The following is a 20,940-nucleotide window of genomic DNA, read 5'->3' as shown; positions in this document are numbered from 1 at the left end:
CCCGATGCTCGACGTCCGAAGCCTTCTGCCATCCAATATCCTAACGTGATCTCCTCCGGCGCAACGTCAATTCCTCCTACGTTAACTGTCTAATCCTGATCGAGTAGACCTGCGTTACTCAAAATGCAGTTAAACATCTAAACATAATCAATTAGTTTCATCATCAAAATCCGAGATTTAACATGACGAACCTTCGACGAACTTTTAGGGAACTCCCGATGAACTTCTAGCGAGCTTTCACTACATTGTTTGATCCTTCGGTATGTCCCCCGATTCATCCGACTCGATGCCCGATCATTGACTTCGGCTCAACATTCAATTCTTTTTTAGTTATTTTACTTTTTTAATGATTGTAGTTAGTTCTACATCACTTATCTCAACACATGGATTAGATCATCAATTCATCGAATGATTTCATCATTAAAATTTGAGATTCAACATAGTTCATTTTTATCCATAAATATAAAATTTTTCATGAAATGTTGAAGATATAATTAAGCCATAATTGATTATTTTTTTTTCTATTTTTGGGCTGAAAAAATATATATTTTCAGTTAATTCATAATTTTAATGTTGAAATTACAATTTTTTTCCCAAAAAGTTTTATGGAACCTTGAAAATGTCTTATGAAGTCCTAAATGATTATTTTTCATTTTTAGACTTTTAAAATACATAGTTTTAGTTAATTTAACCCTTAAAATGCTGATTTTTTAATTTTTGGTCAATCTAAGGTTAATTTAGAAAAAAATTGTTCACAAAATCACTTCTACATTATTAGAGAAACTTTTCTAAAATTCAATACCAAAATAATATTTTTTGGTCTCTCTGTATTATAATGCTTTTGAATGGGTTATACTGTATTTCGTTCCCATTCAAAAATAATATGACTTAGTTCTACTTTTATCCAAAACACTAAAATTTTTATTAAACCTTCATAAAGTCAAATGAAGTCCTAATTGACAAAATTTTCTATTTTTGAACCATTAAAAGACCTATTTTCAGTTAATTTTATTATAAAAAAACTGAAATTTTTATTGTTTTACTTTTTTTGCTAATTTAATTTGAAATTAAATAGTCTTTTGAGCAAATTTTCATGAAACCTTGAAATGTCTAATGAAGCTTGAGTGACCATTATTTTCTATTATTGGAGCATTAAAGGACCAAATTTCAATTAATTAAGCACCTAAAATGCTAAAATTTTCTATTTTTAATTTTTGGCCAAAAGTTTCATGAAACCTAGAAAAATCCAGTGAAGCTCTAAATGATCATTTTTTGGCCTTTAAAATATATTTTTGAGTTATTCAACCCATAAAAGGCTAAATTTATTTTCTTATTTTTGGTCGATTTAAGGTTATTTTAGAATATATTTGGTCACAAAATCAATTCTAAGTTATCAGAGAAACTTTTATAAAGTTATGAGATTATTATCTTTTGGCATCTAAGTTACAATATTTTTTCATCGGGTTACACTGTTTTTAGGTCCTTAAAAAATAGTATAAAACTCATTTTAAAATTAGTGTAATTAATGACTATTTTTAATAAAAAACTCGCGAATATATTTAAGCCTTAGTTGACTATTACTTTTATTTTTGAGTCAATAAAAGATATATTTTAGATTAATTTAGTTATTTAAAGATTGAAATTTTCTAATTCTTTCATTTTTTGGCTAATTTTAGCTGAAATTAAAAGGTCTTTGGATCAAAATTTTCATGTTACCTTGGAAATAACTGTGAAGCCTAAATGATCACTGTTTTATATTTTGGACCTTGAAAGTATCTATCTTCAGTTAATTAAGCACTTAAAAGTTTAAAATTTTTATTTTTTTCATTTTTGACCAATTTGAGGTGAAATTCCAATGTTTTTTACCCCAAAGTTTCATAAAACCTTGTAAATGTCTAATGAAGCTCTGAATGACTACATTTTTCTTTTTATTCCTTTAAAAGAACTATTTTTATTCATTCAACCCTTAGAAGGCTGAAAGTTCTTTATTTTACTTTTTTTTTTGCCAATTTAAGGTGAATTTAAAACAAATTTGCTCATAAAAATCACCTCTATTTTTAACTTTATCCAATTTAAGTTAAAATAACTAGGTCTTTTGACAAAAAAATTTCTTTAGGAAATATCTTACAAGCCCTAAATGATAATTTTTCTATTTTTAGGCCTTCAAAAGCTATATTTCAGTTAATTTAACCCTTAAAAGTTGATTTTTTATTTTTATTTTTGCCAATTTAAGGTGAATTTAGAACAAATTTGACCATAAAATCACTTCCACATTATAAGATATTTTTCCGAAATTTGAGATAAAAAAACTTTTTTTTGGCTCCTAATTTATGATATATATATATATATATATATATATAAGCTTTTCCCTGAAAAAAACCTCATTTTGGGTTTTTCTCAGTGCCTTCAATTTTAGTAATTTTCAAATAGTGCTCCTAATTCATGAAACATGCAAAATACCTCCCATCACATATTCTTGTCAAAATTTTTTGTTAGTTTTCTCGTTATTTTTTAACTGTTATTAGTGTTTTCATTTGACTCATTTATAATATTTTTAATAAATAAAAACACTATGTAATTATTAAAAAATATTGTAAGTAACATCATATTATATTTTTTAATTATCATAGCTTATGGATGGTTACGATATAATATTTTTAGACATATACTTGATTTGATTGGGGTTATGAGTCCATTTAGATTGTTTAAAAATTTTAAAATAGGCTTTATAATATTTTTTATTATGATGGCTAAAATATTATAATAAACTAATTTTTATTCTTATTTAATTGATTTTATACTTAAATTATTATAAATACTTATCTGAATCCTAATATGATATATCAAAAAGTTTCTACTGTGTCTTGATTTTATTGGACTCATACATAATGCTTTTAAGTAGATTTTATAGTAATTTTATTGTGATGAACAAAATATTATAACCAGCAAAAAAAAAAAAAGGGTCAAAACACTTTGATGGACAGAAAAAATATACTCATTTTTTGAGTAATTGTTTGAGTATTTTTAGAATAGGATGTATTACTTAGGATAACAGAAACGATGTTTTAGAAAAATGGGGGTCTCGGAAAATCTCATATATATAAAATCTTAATTTTTCTTAGCCGTAAGTGATTGCACCTGAGCAAGTTTGCATCAAGGTTGCTTTGAGATGCGTGCCAGGGCGCAGTGTGGCGGCTTGGGCCGCAACCTCGACGGCCAGCCGGTGCCGGAGAGTGGGAAGAGTAAATAAATGGCCTCCCACGCCCGCCAAATATTGTCCTCCTCGACCTCTTTCGCCGCGTTCCCCGACTCCTCTCGACTTGTGTCTCTCTCTTTTTCTCTTTCTCTCTAGGGTTTTCTTGCCTCCACCGCTTCCCTGTGCGACTGGGATCCGCCGCTCGCAATGGTGGCTTCGTGCTCGAGGCCCTGGATTTTCGCCGGAGGCGCTGCGAAAGCATCGGATCCGAGTGGAATGTTGCCTCGATTTCCGGCGGTGACGAAGCGTTCTTTGTCACTTGATCGGGGCGCTGTTGCTTGGAGGGAGCTGGCTCTAGGCTGTAGGTCCGATCGGCATTCCGGGAATGGATCCGCCGACGAGACCTCCGGCGGCGCGGAGGAAAATGAGCGGTTCGTCGGATGGTTTCGGCAGGCCTGGCCTTACATAAGAGGTCACAGGGGAAGCACGTTCGTGGTGGTGATATCGGGGGAGGTCGTGGACAGCTCTCACTTGGATAGCATTCTTCAGGTACTTGGTGGTTCTTTTTCTTCTTGATGTCCTCTTTTTGATTTCTTTTTGATGACTAACTTTGGGATGAATGAGAATTTTTTTCGTGAAATTTCTCAAAGCACTTATTTCAGTATCACAGCCTAAGCAATTGGATGCTTAGTTGTTATAGTTTTCATAGTGAACTTGATTTCTTTTTCTGTATATTGAATTTTTAAGATTAATTTAGTGAGATCAGGTAGCAGATACCTTAACAAATCTCAACCTGATTGGATTATTGAATGATCTATTATCTTGCTATTTACGTTTTCTTGATAATTATGGAATGCTTAGTTTTTGAATGCTTTAGAAGCGTTAGGCCCAGTAAAGCATGCAGCATTGCATGCCAGTTACATGAGGTAAGAGTAAGTTGGCATTAATAGAAGAAAAAATTTCAACGTGTATTGTATTGGTCTTATTCTGTTTCTTTTACTGTTCATGATCAGTACATTATAATCCTATGCTTCTGTTGCAGGATATTTCACTCCTTCATGGTCTTGGGATCAAATTTGTCCTTGTTCCTGGAACCCATTGCCAGATTGATAAGCTCTTGACAGAAAGAGGTAGGACACTTCTACAATTTTTTTTACACAGATTTTAGTTGGTCTTATTTCTATGGATTGGCTTTAACTCTTTTGATGATCCTTGTTCCTTTGGTTTCTTATGACACCACTATCTCTTCCTTTATGCATATACATAATGTGAGATTTATCTCTTTCTTTACTTAATACATGTTCCTTTTCAAACACTGTTAATGGTCTTCTATCACATAATATTACAACTATTTATTCAAAATTTCCAGCTCTGGCTCAATCTTTTGTTTTGCTAGCAAACTCCATTGCAAGTAGGGTGGATGATTTATTGCATGAATTGGATTTTTTTTTTTGTTTCTTCTGATAGAAATTTAGAGCTAGGGACCTTGCCCACTATGACAACGGCTATTTGCCCAGAGAGTTTGTTATACATGATTAAATGTTTTTTGTGCTTGCTTCCTCAGAAATTATATGATAAAATATTTTGAAATGTGTCCAAATATGACAATATCCTCAATCAAAATTTAACTTATTGACAACACACCAGATACAATAACTGATTATGATCATATGGTCTTATGTTGTACAAGTTGAATATGTGCATGTGCACCTGACTTGGATAACTTGAGTTTCAGATGTGTGCATGTTTTACTTAGGACATTATATCTATGCTTAGATGGATAACCTTTTCTATCTATGCCTAGATTGTCATGCATATTTTGACTTCTTATTTTAGGAAGCAAGGGCAGGTATGTTGGTCGATATCGAATTACTGATACCAAGTCACTAGAGGCTGCAATGGAAGCAGCTGGAAGAATTCGACTGATAATAGAAGCAAAACTTTCTCCGGGACCACCTATATTAAGTCTCCGCCGACATGGTGATAATGATCGTTGGCATGAACTTGGCGTTAGTGTGGCAAGTGGTAACTTCCTTGCAGCTAAGGTATTTTTGCATGAAAAAATTTAAAGTGGTTTCTTATCTTTCATCTGTTGTTCCATTATTGAGCACAAAAACAATATTTGATATTAATAGATAAGGTTCGCTATACCGTACCGTACCGGTATTTCGACTCGGGCTCGGTACGGTACGGTACCAGTGTACCAGGCGGTACATCAGGGCGTATCGAGTGGTACACCCTGGTGTACCGAACAATTTTTTATTTTTTTTCATATTGTAGCAGTACTACAGTATAGTACTATAGCATTGTAGCGGTACCGGACGATCCACGTACCGGTAACCTGTCGGACCGGTACGTACCGCCCGGTACGGGCGGTACGCTTCGGTATGACAGACCTTAAGAAACAATGCACTAAATAGAAGAAACTTAAGAAATGTCAGGAAAATTTAATTTGAGAATGTAAAGATAAAACACAAATCATTTGAGCCAAAGAGTGGATGTTCATTTTTCTTCTGTAAGGTAACTAGGAGATGCTGTTAAGATATCTTTGTAAGCAAGCAATTTAACTACAAAAGTTAGAAGTATCTGAGTAACGAAGCTGTTCAACTCATAGTTATATGGTTTTTCAATGTTGATTTATCCTTATTATTTGGAGAAATACATATAATGATAGCAAAATGGAGAAGATAGGAGCATGAAGCCACCAAGGCCTTATGACTAATATAATAAAAAAATTCATACACAATGGGTTCAAAGATATTCCCTTGCTTTAAGCTTATTTATGAAGATATGTGAGTGTTAGTCCCTTAAGTTGGCATATGGACCTCGAAGTTGATAAGCTGTATGGGTCAACCTCCATTTCAAAACAGTTGGACTGCCAGAAACCCAATTATTTAATTAAACAAAGGCACTTGGGTACTTAACTATATTATAATGTTCTCTATTAAGAATAAAAGTTCACTGAATATGTTGAGTTACTTGAATCCATGAAGCTATGTTCAGTTTTTTGCTTTATTCTTTTTGAAACAATATCATCTTTTCCAAATTACAATATGAGTAGCTTTGGTAGACCTAGTGCCATGAGGTTAAGAATAAAAGGAAGTGAGACTCAGTATTCAAAAGACAGGATATATTCCTCTCTTTTAAGAGAATTAGCGGGTAGTATAGAAGGTACCTCTCTTGCCTAATTCTAGAGGGACAATGAGTTCTATATAGGTTGACTAGGTGGCTGGGATACTTCTTGGCATAGATGAGTTCTGAGGTCAGAATGTCACGAACGGTCGTCGCGTACCCATAACAACTTTGTTCAATGAATCGTTCGTCGTTTTTGCATACTTGTACAGATGCTTAGCAGCATGTTTTGCCTTGGTTTTGTATGTTTTTGCTTGTAAAAATGTAAGCTCGAACAATTTGCAGTGCTGCAGTGCGACCGCTCGCCGCGCTAGGCAAAATTACCCTAAAATGGCTCCGTTTTCACGAGCCATGACCTGTTTTTTACATACCATAGTTGTATGCGAAACGTCAGCCTTCTCAGCACTTTGGAACCCTTCGGGTGGCACTAGGGGGCATGGGGCTTCGCGGTAGTGTCGGGCGTTGAACACTCTTCACAAGTTCGTATATTAACTTGATGGGAACTTGCCTTTGTGCTCGACACCCAGTGAGCAGTTGTTTGCGGACTTGCAATTGTTCGTTCAACCTTCTAAAGTCTTTGTTTTCTCCTTCTTCTCTTTTCTCTCTTGCACTCAAGGTGCTTGCTAAATTGCTTGTAAAGCTTCCTCTTCGCGAGACGTCGTGACTTGTCCGTCGCTCATTTTCAAATTAATCAACTTGCTATTTTACAGGTCCTTCGGGACCTACACGAGGTTATAACTAGGTTGACCCTTTGCGGATGCATATATCGCAAGGACGCCTCATGGCTTAGGTAATCCCAGCTAAGTCCGAGAAGTTGGCGCAAGGGTGTTTCACGACTTAGGCAACTTCAGCTAAGTCCGTGACAATTACCGCAAGGGTGCCTCACGTCTTAGGTAATTCCAACTAAGTCCGTGACAGTGTGGTATTAGAGCGGGCAAGCAATTTGAGCAAGCAGCGAAGAAACTTTGCAATCTCTCCATAGCAAGGCATCATGGTGAATCAAGCAAGACCGGGCAAGCTGGACCATTGCCCCAAGCAGTCGCAAGTGGGCTGTAAGTGCAAACTTGCTCTCATGCTGTTGGAGCCGCTCAAGAGGAGTGCGACAACGAACATGATGAGCGAGAAGTTGGCTACTCTCTGCGAGTGGAGGAGGTGTAATCTGAAGCGCCAACCGAGAAAAAGAGCCACAAAAAGAGACTCACTGCGGCAGAAACCCGCCTGGATGTTCTTAAAGTGAGCTTGGAGGAACTTTACTAAGGCCAACAAAGGCTTCTTGGGGTAGAGAGCTTAGAAAAAGAAGCTGAATCTCGAATCGACAAGGTTGAGTCCCTAGTCGATCGACTGACGGAAGACACCAAAGACTCCGTGCAACATCTACACGAAGTCGTGGCAGAACTCACTTCTAGAGTGATATTGCTCACAAGGGCACTAAATACGGGAGAGAGCAACACCCGCGTCGCGTTGTCACAAAACTTGAGGGCACCTGAGCATCATTGCTATGGGGGTGCCAGGGACGTAAAGGAGCTCGAGAATTTCTTTTTTGACATAGAGCAGTATTTTCGAGCTATAAGGCTCGATTATGAAGATACCAAAGTTTCAATAGCAACAATGTATTTGAATGGGGATGCAAAACTTTAGTGGCGAACCTGTTAGGAGGAGATCCAACAAGGTCAGTGTCGAGTGGACACATGGGAGGACTTGAAGCAGGAGTTGAGAACTTAGTTCTTACCCGAGAACACAGAGTTCATTGCTAGGAGGAAGCTGAGACAACTTTGCCAAAGCCATAGGCACAACAGAAATTGCATCGAAGGAATATCACCGATGTGATCGGGGCGATTGTAGCCACGGAAAGGCTCACTAACTTTGTTTCCTTGGAGGACTCGGGGAAAAAGAAATAATATTTAGGAAATTGCCCACCGAAATATTCTCAAGTGAAGGAGTGCGGGGGCGAACAGAGGAAGAAGAGTTCCCACAAAGGGCCAAGCTTAAAAGGCAAGCCCCCAAAACCTGGCATATGTTTTTTGTGCAGAGGATCGCACATGGTTAGGGAGTGCCCATAGAAATAAGCACTCAACGCTTTAATAGCTTCAATCCAACCCCCCAAATCAGACAAGGGCAAGGCCGTCGCTCTTAGTTCGAGTAGTTCGGAATCCAGCAGTGACGATGAGGAGTCGCAAGGACCCCGGATGAGAGCAATGCGTTTGTTGAATGCTTTGTGGGGTCAAGTGGGGGAGAACATGAAGGTAAATGATAGAACTCCAGAGGAATTCTATGTAGATTGATCTTTGAGGGAGATCACTCCTTAGAACGCTATAGGGGTTTCACCCTCCTAGAAGTCGGCCAAATGACTGCAATTGTTGATAGATCTTATTCTCAAAGAGATGGAAGCTACATGCTTATATAAGGCTCCAAACCCTAGCCCTAGGGGCTGCTTCTTAAGTGAGTTACCCCTTTTGCCCTCAACCTAACCAACCAACCCAGTAAAAGGGGGCGACGATTAGGAAGCCCAAAGGCTCAAATATAAACCCTAGCCACTCTTCTTTATAGGATAGAGGTGGCTAGGTGGGGTTTATTACAATCTCATAGGGTTTTATTAGCTGCTTCTTGGTTGAGTAGGACCTAACCTTGCTAGGGTCCTATCAAGCTTGCCCTCTCCAAATCAGCCTTGTCCTCAAGGCTGATGTTCTATGAACTCAGGGAATCGGGTCTTCAGCTCCTAATGTGATTCCTATGTGGCGTCTTCAAGTGGTAAATTATTCCAATGCACTAGTACTTCAATAGAGGGACGTCGGCGACACATCACAATTCTACGACCGAGGATGGCTTGTGGTTGGGCTTGAATATCTCTATCATTAGTGGTGTTGGGCAGTTGGATCTGAGGTGACTCGTGTTCTCCCAACTTGGGCTTCAAGCATGACACGTGGAAGACAGGGTGAATTTTGGCATCCTCAAGCAATTTAAGTCTGTACGCCACGACTCTAATACGCTCTGTGATCTGATAGGGCCCATAAAAACATGGGGATAGCTTCATGGAGGCTCGTATGTCGATGGAGAGTTACTTGTATAGCTGTAGGCGAAGATAAACCCAATCTTCTACTGAAAATTCTCTTTCACTTCTGCGTGTGTCGACTTGCTGCTTCATTCTGGCTTGAGCGATAGAGAGATTATCCTTTAGCAGTTATAGGAGTTTGTCCCTGTCAATCAATTCTTGGTCGACCTAATCTACCTTGGCCGAGCCAATTACATACTTTGGAATCACAAGGGTCGGTCGACCATACAGTACTTCATAACGGGCACATTTTGTAGATGAATGATATGTAGTATTATACCACCATTCAGCCTAGGGAAGCCATTTCGCCCACTCCTTTGGCCGGCCATTGGCGAAACACCGAAGGTACGTCTCTAAACACCTGTTCACCACCTCTGTTTGGCTGTCAGTTTGTGGATGATATGTTGTACTCATCTTGAGTTTGATGCCCTGTAACTGAAATAACTCGGTCCAAAATTTACTGGTGGAGATCCTGTCACGATCACTTACAATGGACCTTGGCATCCCATGCATTTTAACAATATTTTCTATGAAAATCTGGGCAATGCTAGTAGTAGTGTAGGGATTTTGCACAGCACAAAGATGAGCATATTTCGTAAGTCGATCAACCACTACGAGAATTATGCTTTTACCTTTGGAAGGTGGCAGCCCTTTGATGAAGTCCATGGAGATGTTAGTCCACATCGAGTCTGGTATGAATAGTGGTTATAGCTTCCCTGGACTTGCCACTATTTCACCCTTGTGCTGTTGACACACATCACAATGTGCCACATATTCAAAAATAATTTTTTTCATCCCTCTCAAATAAAAATTTTGCTTCACTCTTTTGTAGGTTCTCAGGAATCCGAAGTGCCCTACTGAAGGTGTGGAGTGCATTTCATGCAGGATGATTTTGATGAAAGGGGAGTCGGGTATAAGCACAATGCGACCTTTGTAGCTTAGATCCCTCGAATCCCAAGTGTAGCAGTGGGTTATTGCACTTGGATCCTCCTCCAATTTTTTTATGATATTGCTGATCTTTGGATCCTTCTTCCATTCTTCCCTAATGTCCTTGAGGAAGCTAGTGGTAGGAAGGGAGATGACTAAAAATTTAGCTTGCTTAGGTAGTCGTTAGAGTGCATCTGCAACAACGTTTTCTTTCCCCTTTTTGTAAATAATTTCATAATAAAATCCTAGAAGTTCAGTTACCCATTTCTGCTGTTCAAGGGATGATATCTTCTACTCCAAAAAGTAATTGAGACTTCTATGGTCAGTTTTAATTTGAAATCGCTCGCCGATCAAGTAGGGTCTCCACCTAGTTACTGCGTACACAATGGCGAGCATCTCCTTATCATATATTAACATGTTTTGATGGGAGGGAGACAATGCCTTGTTGGTGTATGCGAGTGGTTGACCCTCTTGCATGAGAACGACTCCAATTCCGACTCCAGATGCGTCGGCCTCAATGATGAAGGGTCGGTTAAAATATGGTAGCGCTAGCACTGGCATCGTCGTCATGGCTGCTTTAAGTTTGTCGAAGGCAGCGGAGGCTTTGTCCGACTATTGGAAAGCGTCTTTTTTCAGTAAAGAAGTGAGGGGTGCACTGATCTTCCTATAGTCCTTGACAAATTTTCGGTAGTAGCCCGTTAGTCCAAGGAACCCGCGTAGTAATTTCACGTTTGTAGGTTTCGGCCAGCCTTGCATTGCTTCAATTTTTGTTGGGTTTACCGCCACTCCTTTTGATATTATGTGCCCAAGGTACTCTACTTTTTGCTGGAGAAAGCTGCATTTTGGCTGTTTAACAGAAAGTGTATTCTCTCGAAGGATCGTCAAAACAACCCGTAAATGCTGAAAGTGAGTCTCAAGAGAAGGGCTGTAAATGAGAATATGATCGAAAAATACCAGCACAAATTTACGAAGAAAGCTCCGAAAAGTATCGTTCATGAGACTTTGGAAGGTTGAACGAGCATTAGTGAGTCCAAAAGGCATTACTAAGAATTCATAATGGCCGTCATGTGTGCGGAATGTAGTTTTTAGAATGTCGTCTTCACATACCCGAATTTGGTGGTAACCAGATCGGAGGTCCAATTTTGTGAAGACTCCTCGAGCTCCTTTTAACTCATCAAGAAGTTCATCCATCACTGGTATTGAGTACTTGTCCTTGACGGTGATGCCATTTAAAGCTCGGTAGTCGATGCACATCCGCCAAGTTCCGTCTTTCTTGCGTACAAGTAGTACCGATGAGGAATAGGGGCTGCAACTTGGTTGAATCACCCCTGTTTCAAGCATCTCCTTTACAATCTTTTCAATTTCATCATTCTGGAGGTGAGGATAACGGTATGGCCGAGTGTTCGCTGGTGATTTGCCCGGAAGGATTGGAATCCGATGGTTATGTTGCCGAGTAGGAGGAAGACCGTGCGACTCAACAAAAATGTCGGCAAATTCAGCAAGCAATTGGACGAGATTTTGATCTTCAATTTCTATTTTCTTCCCCTCTGGTTGCTGTTGGAGATGTATCAAAAAGCCACCATTTACCTTGTGTAAAACTTTCTCCATTCGTTGGGTTAAAACGGTGGTTACGTTGCTTTCGCGCTTCCCGCGTAGGATGATCTGTTTGCCTTTGCAGTAGAATTTCATAATTAATTTGGAGAAGTTCTAAGAGACATCACCTGGCATAGTCAGCCATTCTATGCCAAGCACGGCCTCATAGTTATCAGTTTGTAGGAGGAAGAAGTCAGTGATAATTTCTTGGTCTTGCAGTAATAGTTTCACCTGCGGCATCTTTGGTCGCACTTTAGGATTCTGCTGTTGGCGACCTTTACATCGAACTTGCTGCAACCTTCGATGTGGAGCGCCATCCGAGCAGCAACCTTACTGTTTAAGAAGTTATTAGTGCTGCCCGTGTCGATGAGAACAATGATTGGTTGTTGTTTGATAAGGCCTCTAACTTTCATCGTTTGCGGGTTTGAGTAGCCGGCCAGCGCATGTACCATAAAGTCAGTCGGTTGTGGCTCTTCTTCCGCATCTTCTTCTTTATATTCAAGGCTCTCTTCTGGATGTTCAATGACCTCTTCTTCTACTGGTTCAATCACAAGAAGTCTCCCTTTCTTACAGCGATGCTCGCGACTCCACGACTCGTCGTAATGCCAACATAACCCCTTCGCAGATCGCTCTCGAAGCTCTTCTCTTATCAACCTTTTTGGTCCAGGCGTGTTGGAATTAAACTTGTTTAAGTGTCATAAAGAGATTCATTTCATCAAAAGAAAGGTTCATTGCATCAAGAGGAAGATTCATTATATCAAGAAGAAATATATTAAAAGTCTATGGAAGGATAAGTCAAATTGGTTATTGGTTTTTGAAAGGGTTTCTTGAAAGAGAATGATTCATCTTGAATACAATTAATGTAATGTATCTTTGAGGACTATATAAACCTCATATGTTGGGTTATGAAATAGATAGAGTTTCTGAATTTGTCAAGAGTTTTCTTGAGAGAAATATAGAAGATTGAAGCTTGTTCTACTCTTCCTCTGTTTGATATCTCTATCCCTTCTTCCTATCAAGATTAACATTTGGTATCAGAGCATAGGTTAAGCTATGACCTCTTCCTCAAGTACCATCCAACTCTAAATCCCCAGATTGACAAAAGAAAATTATGACATATTGTAACGGACAAACTTCTAAACAAGATGTTGGATGTAATGCTTATGTCTGTCCGTTGTCTTTTGGCATGTTCATGCCTTGTATAGCAGGTAGAGGGGCGGCCGAAGGCTTATAAGTCCCATTTTAGTTGGGTTGGTGGCCTCTTTAGGCTTGTAAATAAAGGTTGTGTCATGTGGACACGTTCGAGAGCTTTTCGGTCTGTAATGGACCATTTTACCCTTTGTTGTGCAACTATTCAGAGCTTGTAAAGTCTGTTTGTAATTTGTATTGTCTATGAAGTGTTTTTCGGACGTGTTTACTTGTGGATCCCGATTGAGGCGTTCTTTTTAACCCGTTCTCTCTTTTGTTGGTCCTAAGGGACAATGGGAGGCTTCGGGGAGGCTGACCTTTGCGGACGGACGCGCGAGGGTGCCGCACGCCTTAGGCAAAACCAGCTAAGGTCGTGACAATATGGTATCAGAGCGGGACAAGCACTCATAGAAACACTTGACATGCAAACGTGGGGGACCTAGCGGGGCTGCATTGAGGGCAGTCAGCACACGCGCGACCGTTTGAGGGAAAACGGGCATGGAGATGTAGGGAAAAGAGTCGCTCAGAGGAGCGAGCATCTGAGATTGGCATTCAGAGGAATGGCCAACCCTTCGCGCAAGAGGCACCACGAGAACAAGCAAGCTTGGAAGAATTTGGAGCGCACAAAGGTTGGGATGGCTGAGTTTGAGCTATGGCTCAACGTTGACAACTATACTTGATGGTGCTCTAGGCAGGCGAGGCGCTTGGCAAGAATGAGACCATCCAAGGTGGAATGAGTTGCTCAACGACCAAAAGAGTTATGCAAAGCTCACAGAGGTGAGGGGAATTGCTAACTCGAAGAATTTGGTACTCATGCATGGGCTTGTATGCGGACGATGGAATGTTCGTGGCCATCCCAAGGCGGTCGAGACTCGGCGCCAATGGAGCATTAAAACTTTCTCTTCGGCATGCAAAGGATACGTCCGTAGAAGGCTGAAGTGTGCAACGAGTTCAGCATGTTGCTAGGCCTTGAGGGGTGTAGTGGTGGCTGTATTGACGTGGAGGCGCAATCTAGCAAGTGCGTTTGCAAGAGGCAGAACAATGCACTGTTTGTTCAGCAGATCGGAGTAGTCCAAGGGGATGGGGGTCTCCGAAACGAAGAGAGATGTTGCTCCAACGGGACAGTTATCTAGGAGGGATAAGTCTCGGCACTCCAGAGGGAGAATCATGTGAGACGGACTTCACATGTTGAGGAGGAGTACCTCACAAACAACAACTTCATGAAGCTCGATGGACTGAGCAAGCGGCGAGGAGTTGTCGCATGCTCTCGCTCGAGAGAATGCATTGGTGGATGCATTGCGAGATCAAGTGGGGGAGCGACCTGAAGCAACTTAAATGAAGGCACACTTGGAGTCGATATGGAGATCGGACTCAAGGGAGGGTTGACCCGTGGAATGGTGGGCGCGAGGGCCACCATCGACTCAATGCAAGAACGAGGAGCGGAGCAACTTGGGTGTAACTTGGCGAAGTACCCAAGCCGCATGAAGGGAGCCAGCAGAGAAGTTGGAACATGGAGCAGAAGCACAGTGCTTTCCTTAGACAGAGGTCAAAGACATGAACTCTTGCAGAGGTAAGGGTAGGATCATGTTGTTCCATGGGTCCTTCATCCTGACGGAGCGGACTCATCTTGTATGGTGCCAAAGACGAAGGGAGCTTCGCGGCACATACACCTTAACCCGGAAGAGCATTTAATGGAGGAACTAAGGCGACTCAACTTGCGGAGGCGAAGTTGGGTTCAGAAGGCCTTAGCACGGGGCAAGAGGACGCAGAGGCGGGTACTCTTGAAGAATATGCCACAGTGTTACCATTCAAGTTGCCATGAAGGAAGCAGTGCGCAGCGGAGATTGTGCTGGTAGGGGCAGAGGCCCAGGATCCAGACAATGGTGCACAAACTACAGTGGAGTCGGTGGACTTCGGGAGCTACTAGGCGACGGACTGTCCTAGAGCGGTGCTTCATCTAGGTGTGACCCAGGAGTGGGTGGATGAAGGTCGATTGCCAGAGGAGCGAACAAAATCGAAGGTGGAAGGGACCCTGCGATGTATTGGCAGAGGCCACACATGAAGGGTTCACAATTCGAGTTTATTCCACAAGGATCAGAATGCAATGGAGATGTCACCAGGAGGCGACATGGTGCAGCGGATCGTGGTGGAACAGTTCGTGGCAATGCGATACACACAATCTGTCCCGTGAGGGATGAGATCATATGGAGGTATGATCGGGAGTTACTGGAAGCTCCACTTCGATGAACAACACGACGGCAAGAAGGGCTATGGATTCAAGGAGTGAAGGCCATGGTACCGCAGAGGCGGGTCTTCCGGGCGTGCATCGAATTTTGCATCGGATGAAAGCCTTGGTCATCAGCATATGGGGGCTGTGTTCCACCAAGGGAAAAGTTCGAATGCAAGTACCAGTGAGTTCCATGGGAGGGACTTGATCATACAGAGGTATGATCGAAGCAGCTGGAGAGTTGGACTGCTCCAGAGCTCATATTCGCTTAAGGGAGCCCGACAAGTCAGAGGACAAGGTCGAGTAAGCGAACGTTGCTACCAAGGAAGCTAAGGAGAACAGAATCGGTGCAAACTCTACAACGTGATGACAGAGGCCATGCATGGGAGTTGCAGTCTGTCTTTCCATCGACCAAACAGACTGCTTGGAGAACACGGAGGTGTTGAAGCAGGGGGTCGAAAGGGGCGAGGAAGCGACGACGAGTCCAGAGGGACTTAGCTACCCAAAATCAAGCATCAGTTAGAATGGAGGTGGACTCAGAGGAGTGCCACGGAGACATCTCTACTGATTGTGAAGAAAAGGGATACAGAGGCGAGGCGACGGATAGTAGGGCCATGGGCATGGCAGCGCCATGGTACCGCAGAGGCGGGACTTCCGTGCAAGTCATTGATCCCTTGCTCTCATGGAGGGAGAGCGCTTGGTCGTGAAAGGGGCCGAGGAGGTGGAGCATGCAGAGGCAATCTCCAAGTACCGAGACAAGGCTGAAGGGCAGAGGCCAAGAAACTTCGTAAGACCGGTGTCAACAAGTTTCTCATCAAGATAGCCGTAAGTGAAGGACTTCGGGTCACGCAAGAGTGCACGACCAAGGAACGAAGCAGGCAGTACACGGTGCTGTACCTTTGCTACTCAGTGGAGTAGGCGGCAGGGTTGATGGAGAAGACGGTACAATCCCAGAGGCGACCTCATCTATCAGAGAATTACTCCAAGTTGGGGTGAAAACTTCCCGCATTCCAGAAGTTCGATGGCATTGAGAAGGTGAATCACAGTAGCCAACTCAACGCAAGGAGTGCAAACACTTCAAGTGCTTCAGAAGTGTGAGCAAAGAGCAGGCGAAGACTAGTAACCAGCTCGATGCATGAAGTACAACCTCGAGGAGGCAGGCGAAGTCAAAGTAACCTTTGCCTTCTCAACTCTTAAGAGAATGGGCGAAACCGAGTACCCCAGTTCTCTTATCTATCCAGCAGAGGAGCTCTGCACAAGTTCAAAGACCCTTCGAAGATAATGGAAGACAATAGTTGTCAAATCCTCACCAACGGTGATCAGTACTACTGAGAGTAGATCGTCCGCTTCATTTCCCAACGAAATGCCAATCGAAAGCGGAAGTGATGCGAACCTACTTGGATGTGACAACTAACTGAAAGAAGAGTCAATGAGCAGATTTTGTGGAGGAAGGACCCAAAACTTCAGAAGTTTGCGAGGCGATGCTCGTTAAAGCTCCAACAAGCATCCACCCAGTTCAAGCAGCATGTGGAAATTTTTCGAGACTGGCGCAGAAAAGATGGTCTTTTCCTTCATTTGGTGGATCCGCAAGAATCGACAAGGATCAATACAGCTCAGCCAACCCCACACCAGAGTCAGAGTCATTGGCGAGTTGAAGTAGCATGGCGGATTAAAGGTTCGACTACTCAGAAACAGCAGCGGAGAGCAGCTGGGAGCCAGGAGGCGCATTGCAGCTGGAGCAGAAGATTGAAGACTCAGCAAAGGCGAAGAGTTGCAGTGTTCACAAAGGCTTCGACGAGGACGTCGAAGGGATAAGTGGGGGAGAATGTAACGGACAAACTTCTAAACAAGATGTTGGATGTAATGCTTATGTCTGTCCGTTGTCTTTTGGCATGTTCATGCCTTGTATAGCAGGTAGAGGGGCGGCCGAAGGCTTATAAGTCCCATTTTAGTTGGGTTGGTGGCCTCTTTAGGCTTGTAAATAAAGGTTGTGTCATGTGGACACGTTCGAGAGCTTTTCGGTCTGTAATGGACCATTTTACCCTTTGTTGTGCAACTATTCAGAGCTTGTAAAGTCTGTTTGTAATTTGTATTGTCTATGAAGTGTTTTTCGGACGTGTTTGCTTGTGGATCCCGATTGAGGCGTTCTTTTTAACCCGTTCTCTCTTTTGTTGGTCCTAAGGGACAATGGGAGGCTTCGGGGAGGCTGACCTTTGCGAACGGACGCGCGAGGGTGCCGCACGCCTTAGGCAAAACCAGCTAAGGTCGTGACAATATGGTGCATCCAAATGAACGTTCTTCTAGGCTCCCAAGATGTATGAGAGTTTGTAGAAGATAGATTTGTTGAACCAAGTCCAACAAAAGGAGCAATGAATGCAGAAGGAAGAAAACAACTCAAAGAAAGAAGGAAGAAAGAGAAAAATACTTTGTTCACGATCTATCAAGGGCTTGATGATACAATGTTCGAGATCATCGCTCCACCAAATACTTCAAAGGAGGCTTGGGAAATGCTTCAAAAAGCATTCGGTGGTGTTGATAAGGTAAAGAAACTTCGTCTACAAGTTTTACGAGTCGAGTTTGAAAAATTACAACAAGGTACTTCTGAAACTATTTCTGATTACTTATCAAAAATTATTTCTATTGTTCATCATATGAGACGAAATGGTGAACAAATAAATGATCAGAGTAATAGAAAAAATACTGAGATCTCTAGATCCAAAATTTGATTTTATTACTGTTGCGATTGAAGAATCTAAAGATTTGAAAAAAATGTCTTTAGAAAAACTTATGGGTTCCCTTCAAGTTAATGAATAAAGGATTACAAAAAGAGGAGAAGACAAAACTATGGAGCAAGCACTACAAACGAAGCTTACTCTTAAAAATAAAGGAGAATCAAATTCTTAAAGAGGAAGAGGACGAGGACAAAGAGGAAGAGGAGGCAGAAATCAGACCAATCAAGAATCTCTAAACAATGAAGGTGGTGGAGAAAATTCTAGCCAAACAGGCCGAGGTTATGGCCAAGGACGTGGCCGAGGCCGTGGATGTGGTAGAGATTATAAAAGGTCTGAAATTCAATGTTATGTTTGCAAAAGGTACGAACATTACTCTTATGAATGTTATTATAATCCTAACAATCAAGGTGATAAGGCAAATTTTGTTGAGGAAGAAAAGAATGAAAATCAAGTTTTATTGATGAGTTATGATCATTTGAAAGAGGATTAATCTATAACATGGTATCTAGATACAGGAGCCTCAAATCACATGTGTGACATCAAAGAGTTATTTTCAGAAATGGATACAAGTTATTTTGGGAACATTACATTTGGTGATTTGTCTCAAAGACCAGTAAGAGGCAAAGGTAAAATTCTCCTTGAACTTAATAATGGCAAAGAATTATGTATTTCAGATGTTTATTATGTTCCTGATATGAAAAATAATATTCTAAGCTTGGGACAATTACTTGAAAAAGGTTTTGATATTGAGATGAAAGATATGGCTCTCTCAATTCGTGACAAGAATAAAACATTGATATCATATGTGAAAATGACAAAGAATATAATGTTTCCTCTGCATTTAAGTATTTTTGATCAATCAAATTGTTTTAAAGTTGATATTGAGAATATTTTTACACTTTGGCATCTTAGATATGCTCACTTAAATTTTGAGGCTTTGAAACTTCTAGAGAAGTATAATATGGTGACAGGAATGCCAAAAATTGATCGCCCAACAAAATTATGTGAAGTATGTGTCATGAGTAAACAAGAAAGAAAGTATTTCAAAATGAGAAGAACAAAAAGAGCATGGCATCGACTTGATCTAGTGCACTTAGATGTTTGTGGCCCTATAAATCTAGTATCACTTGGAGGAAGCAGGTATTTTCTTACCTTTACTGATGATCATAGTGGCAAAACTTAGGTTTACGTGTTAAAAGAAAAGAAGTTATAAGTAAATTCAAAGAATTTAAGGATTTGGTTGAAAAACAAAGTTGTTGTAAGATTAAATGTTTAAGAACAGATAGGGGTGGTGAATATATATCAAATGAATTTGAAAGTTTTTGTTGAAATAATGTAATTCTACATCAATTCACCATGCCATATACATCTCAACAAAATGGTGTCTCAGAAAGAAAAAATAGGACTATCTTTAATATGGTCCGATGCATGTTAAAGGAAAGAAAAATTCCCAAAGAATTTTGGGGAGATGCTGTTGCTTGTGCAGTTTATTTGCTTAACAGGTTTCCGACAAAATGAATTGGTAATGTTACACCAGAAGAAGCATGGAGCTTACAAAACCAAGAGTTGATCATTTGAGGATTTTTGAAAGTGTTGCATTTGCCAAGATACCAGAAGAAAAGAGAACAAAATTGGAGGATAAAAGTCAAAAATGCATTTTACCAGGTTATCCACAAAATTCCAGTGGTTACAAACTCTACAATCCTATCACAAATAAAGTTGTGATGTCAAGAGATGTTGAGTTTGATGAACAACAGATTTGGAACTGGAAAAGTGATGAGCAACATAAGAAGGCTATAGCTTCAGAAGAAGATGATATAATACAAGCAAGCACCGAAGTGGCTTTGCTAGAATCATCACCTAGATTAGCTAGGTCATATGATTCAAAAGTCCAATTATAAGAAGGACAAGACCAATTTAGGAGCTATATGATATGACTCGAAGGATTGATACTAATAATGATGAACTTTTTTTATTTTGTCTTTTTGCAAGATATGATCCATTAATCTTCGAAGAAGCTTATAGAGATGAAAAATGGTGACAAGCTATGAATGAAGAGATTCATGCCATTAACAAAAATAATACATGGGAGCTTACTACACTTCCAGAAGACCACCAAGTTATCGGTTTTAAGTGGATCTACAAAACAAAAAGAAATGCAAAAGGAGAGGTGGAGAAATACAAGGTCAGATTGGTTGCAAAGGGATATAAACAACAATATGGGATTGATTAAGAAGAAGTATTTGCACCAGTTGCTCGATTGGAGACAGTAAGATTACTTATCTCTCTAGTAGCTCAAATGAAATGGAAAATTTTACAAATGGATGTCAAATCAGCATTTCTTAATGGAGTTCTTGAAGAAGAGGTATATATTCAACAACTTCGAAAGAAACTTGGTATGTTAGATGGAACAAGTTTAAGGGAGGAGAATGTTGGAATCAAACTTGTTTAAGTGTCATAAAGAAGTCCATTTCATCAAAAGAAAGGTTCACTGCATCAAGAGGAAGATTCATTATATCAAGAAGAAATAGATTAAAAGTCTATGGAAGGATAAGTCAAATTGGTTATTGGTTATTGAAAGGGTTTCTTGAAAGAGAATGATTCATCTTGAATACAATTAATGTAATGTATCTTTGGGGACTATATAAACCCTATATGTTGGGTCATGAAATAAATAGAGTTTTTGAATTTGTAAAGAGTTTTCTTGAGAGAAATATAGAAGATTGAAGCTTGTCTACTCTTCCTCTGTTTGATAATTCTATCTCTTATTCCTATCAAGATCAACAAGGGGCTCGGTTGACAATAGGGGGAGCTGAGGGCTTCAATATTGCTGGTCGGGGAGCGACCATAGTCCTCCGGGCTTTATGGTTCAAGCGCTCCTCTTGAAGTCGTGCGA

The 20,940-nt window shown here is 40.5% G+C and overlaps 1 protein-coding gene across 2 annotated transcripts in view; it reads left to right on the top strand.

The window, feature by feature from the left end:
* Positions 1-3,140: 3,140 nt before the first annotated feature.
* Positions 3,141-20,940, top strand: part of LOC103974020 (probable amino-acid acetyltransferase NAGS2, chloroplastic) — a 54,949-nt gene continuing 37,149 nt past the window's right edge. For both annotated transcript variants that reach the window (XM_009388739.3, XM_065150420.1), the window contains exons 1-3: positions 3,141-3,745; positions 4,239-4,326; positions 5,033-5,241. In XM_009388739.3, the coding sequence (XP_009387014.2) occupies positions 3,404-3,745; positions 4,239-4,326; positions 5,033-5,241 (639 nt within the window). In that variant the 5' untranslated portion in view covers positions 3,141-3,403. The remainder of the gene's footprint in view (positions 3,746-4,238; positions 4,327-5,032; positions 5,242-20,940) is intronic.

This window comes from Musa acuminata, chromosome BXJ3-5, assembly GCF_036884655.1.
Source record: "Musa acuminata AAA Group cultivar baxijiao chromosome BXJ3-5, Cavendish_Baxijiao_AAA, whole genome shotgun sequence".
Classification (NCBI taxonomy): domain Eukaryota; kingdom Viridiplantae; phylum Streptophyta; class Magnoliopsida; order Zingiberales; family Musaceae; genus Musa; species Musa acuminata.
The sequence above is the reverse complement of the archived record's forward strand: the minus strand, read 5'-3'. Positions and strand labels throughout refer to the sequence as shown.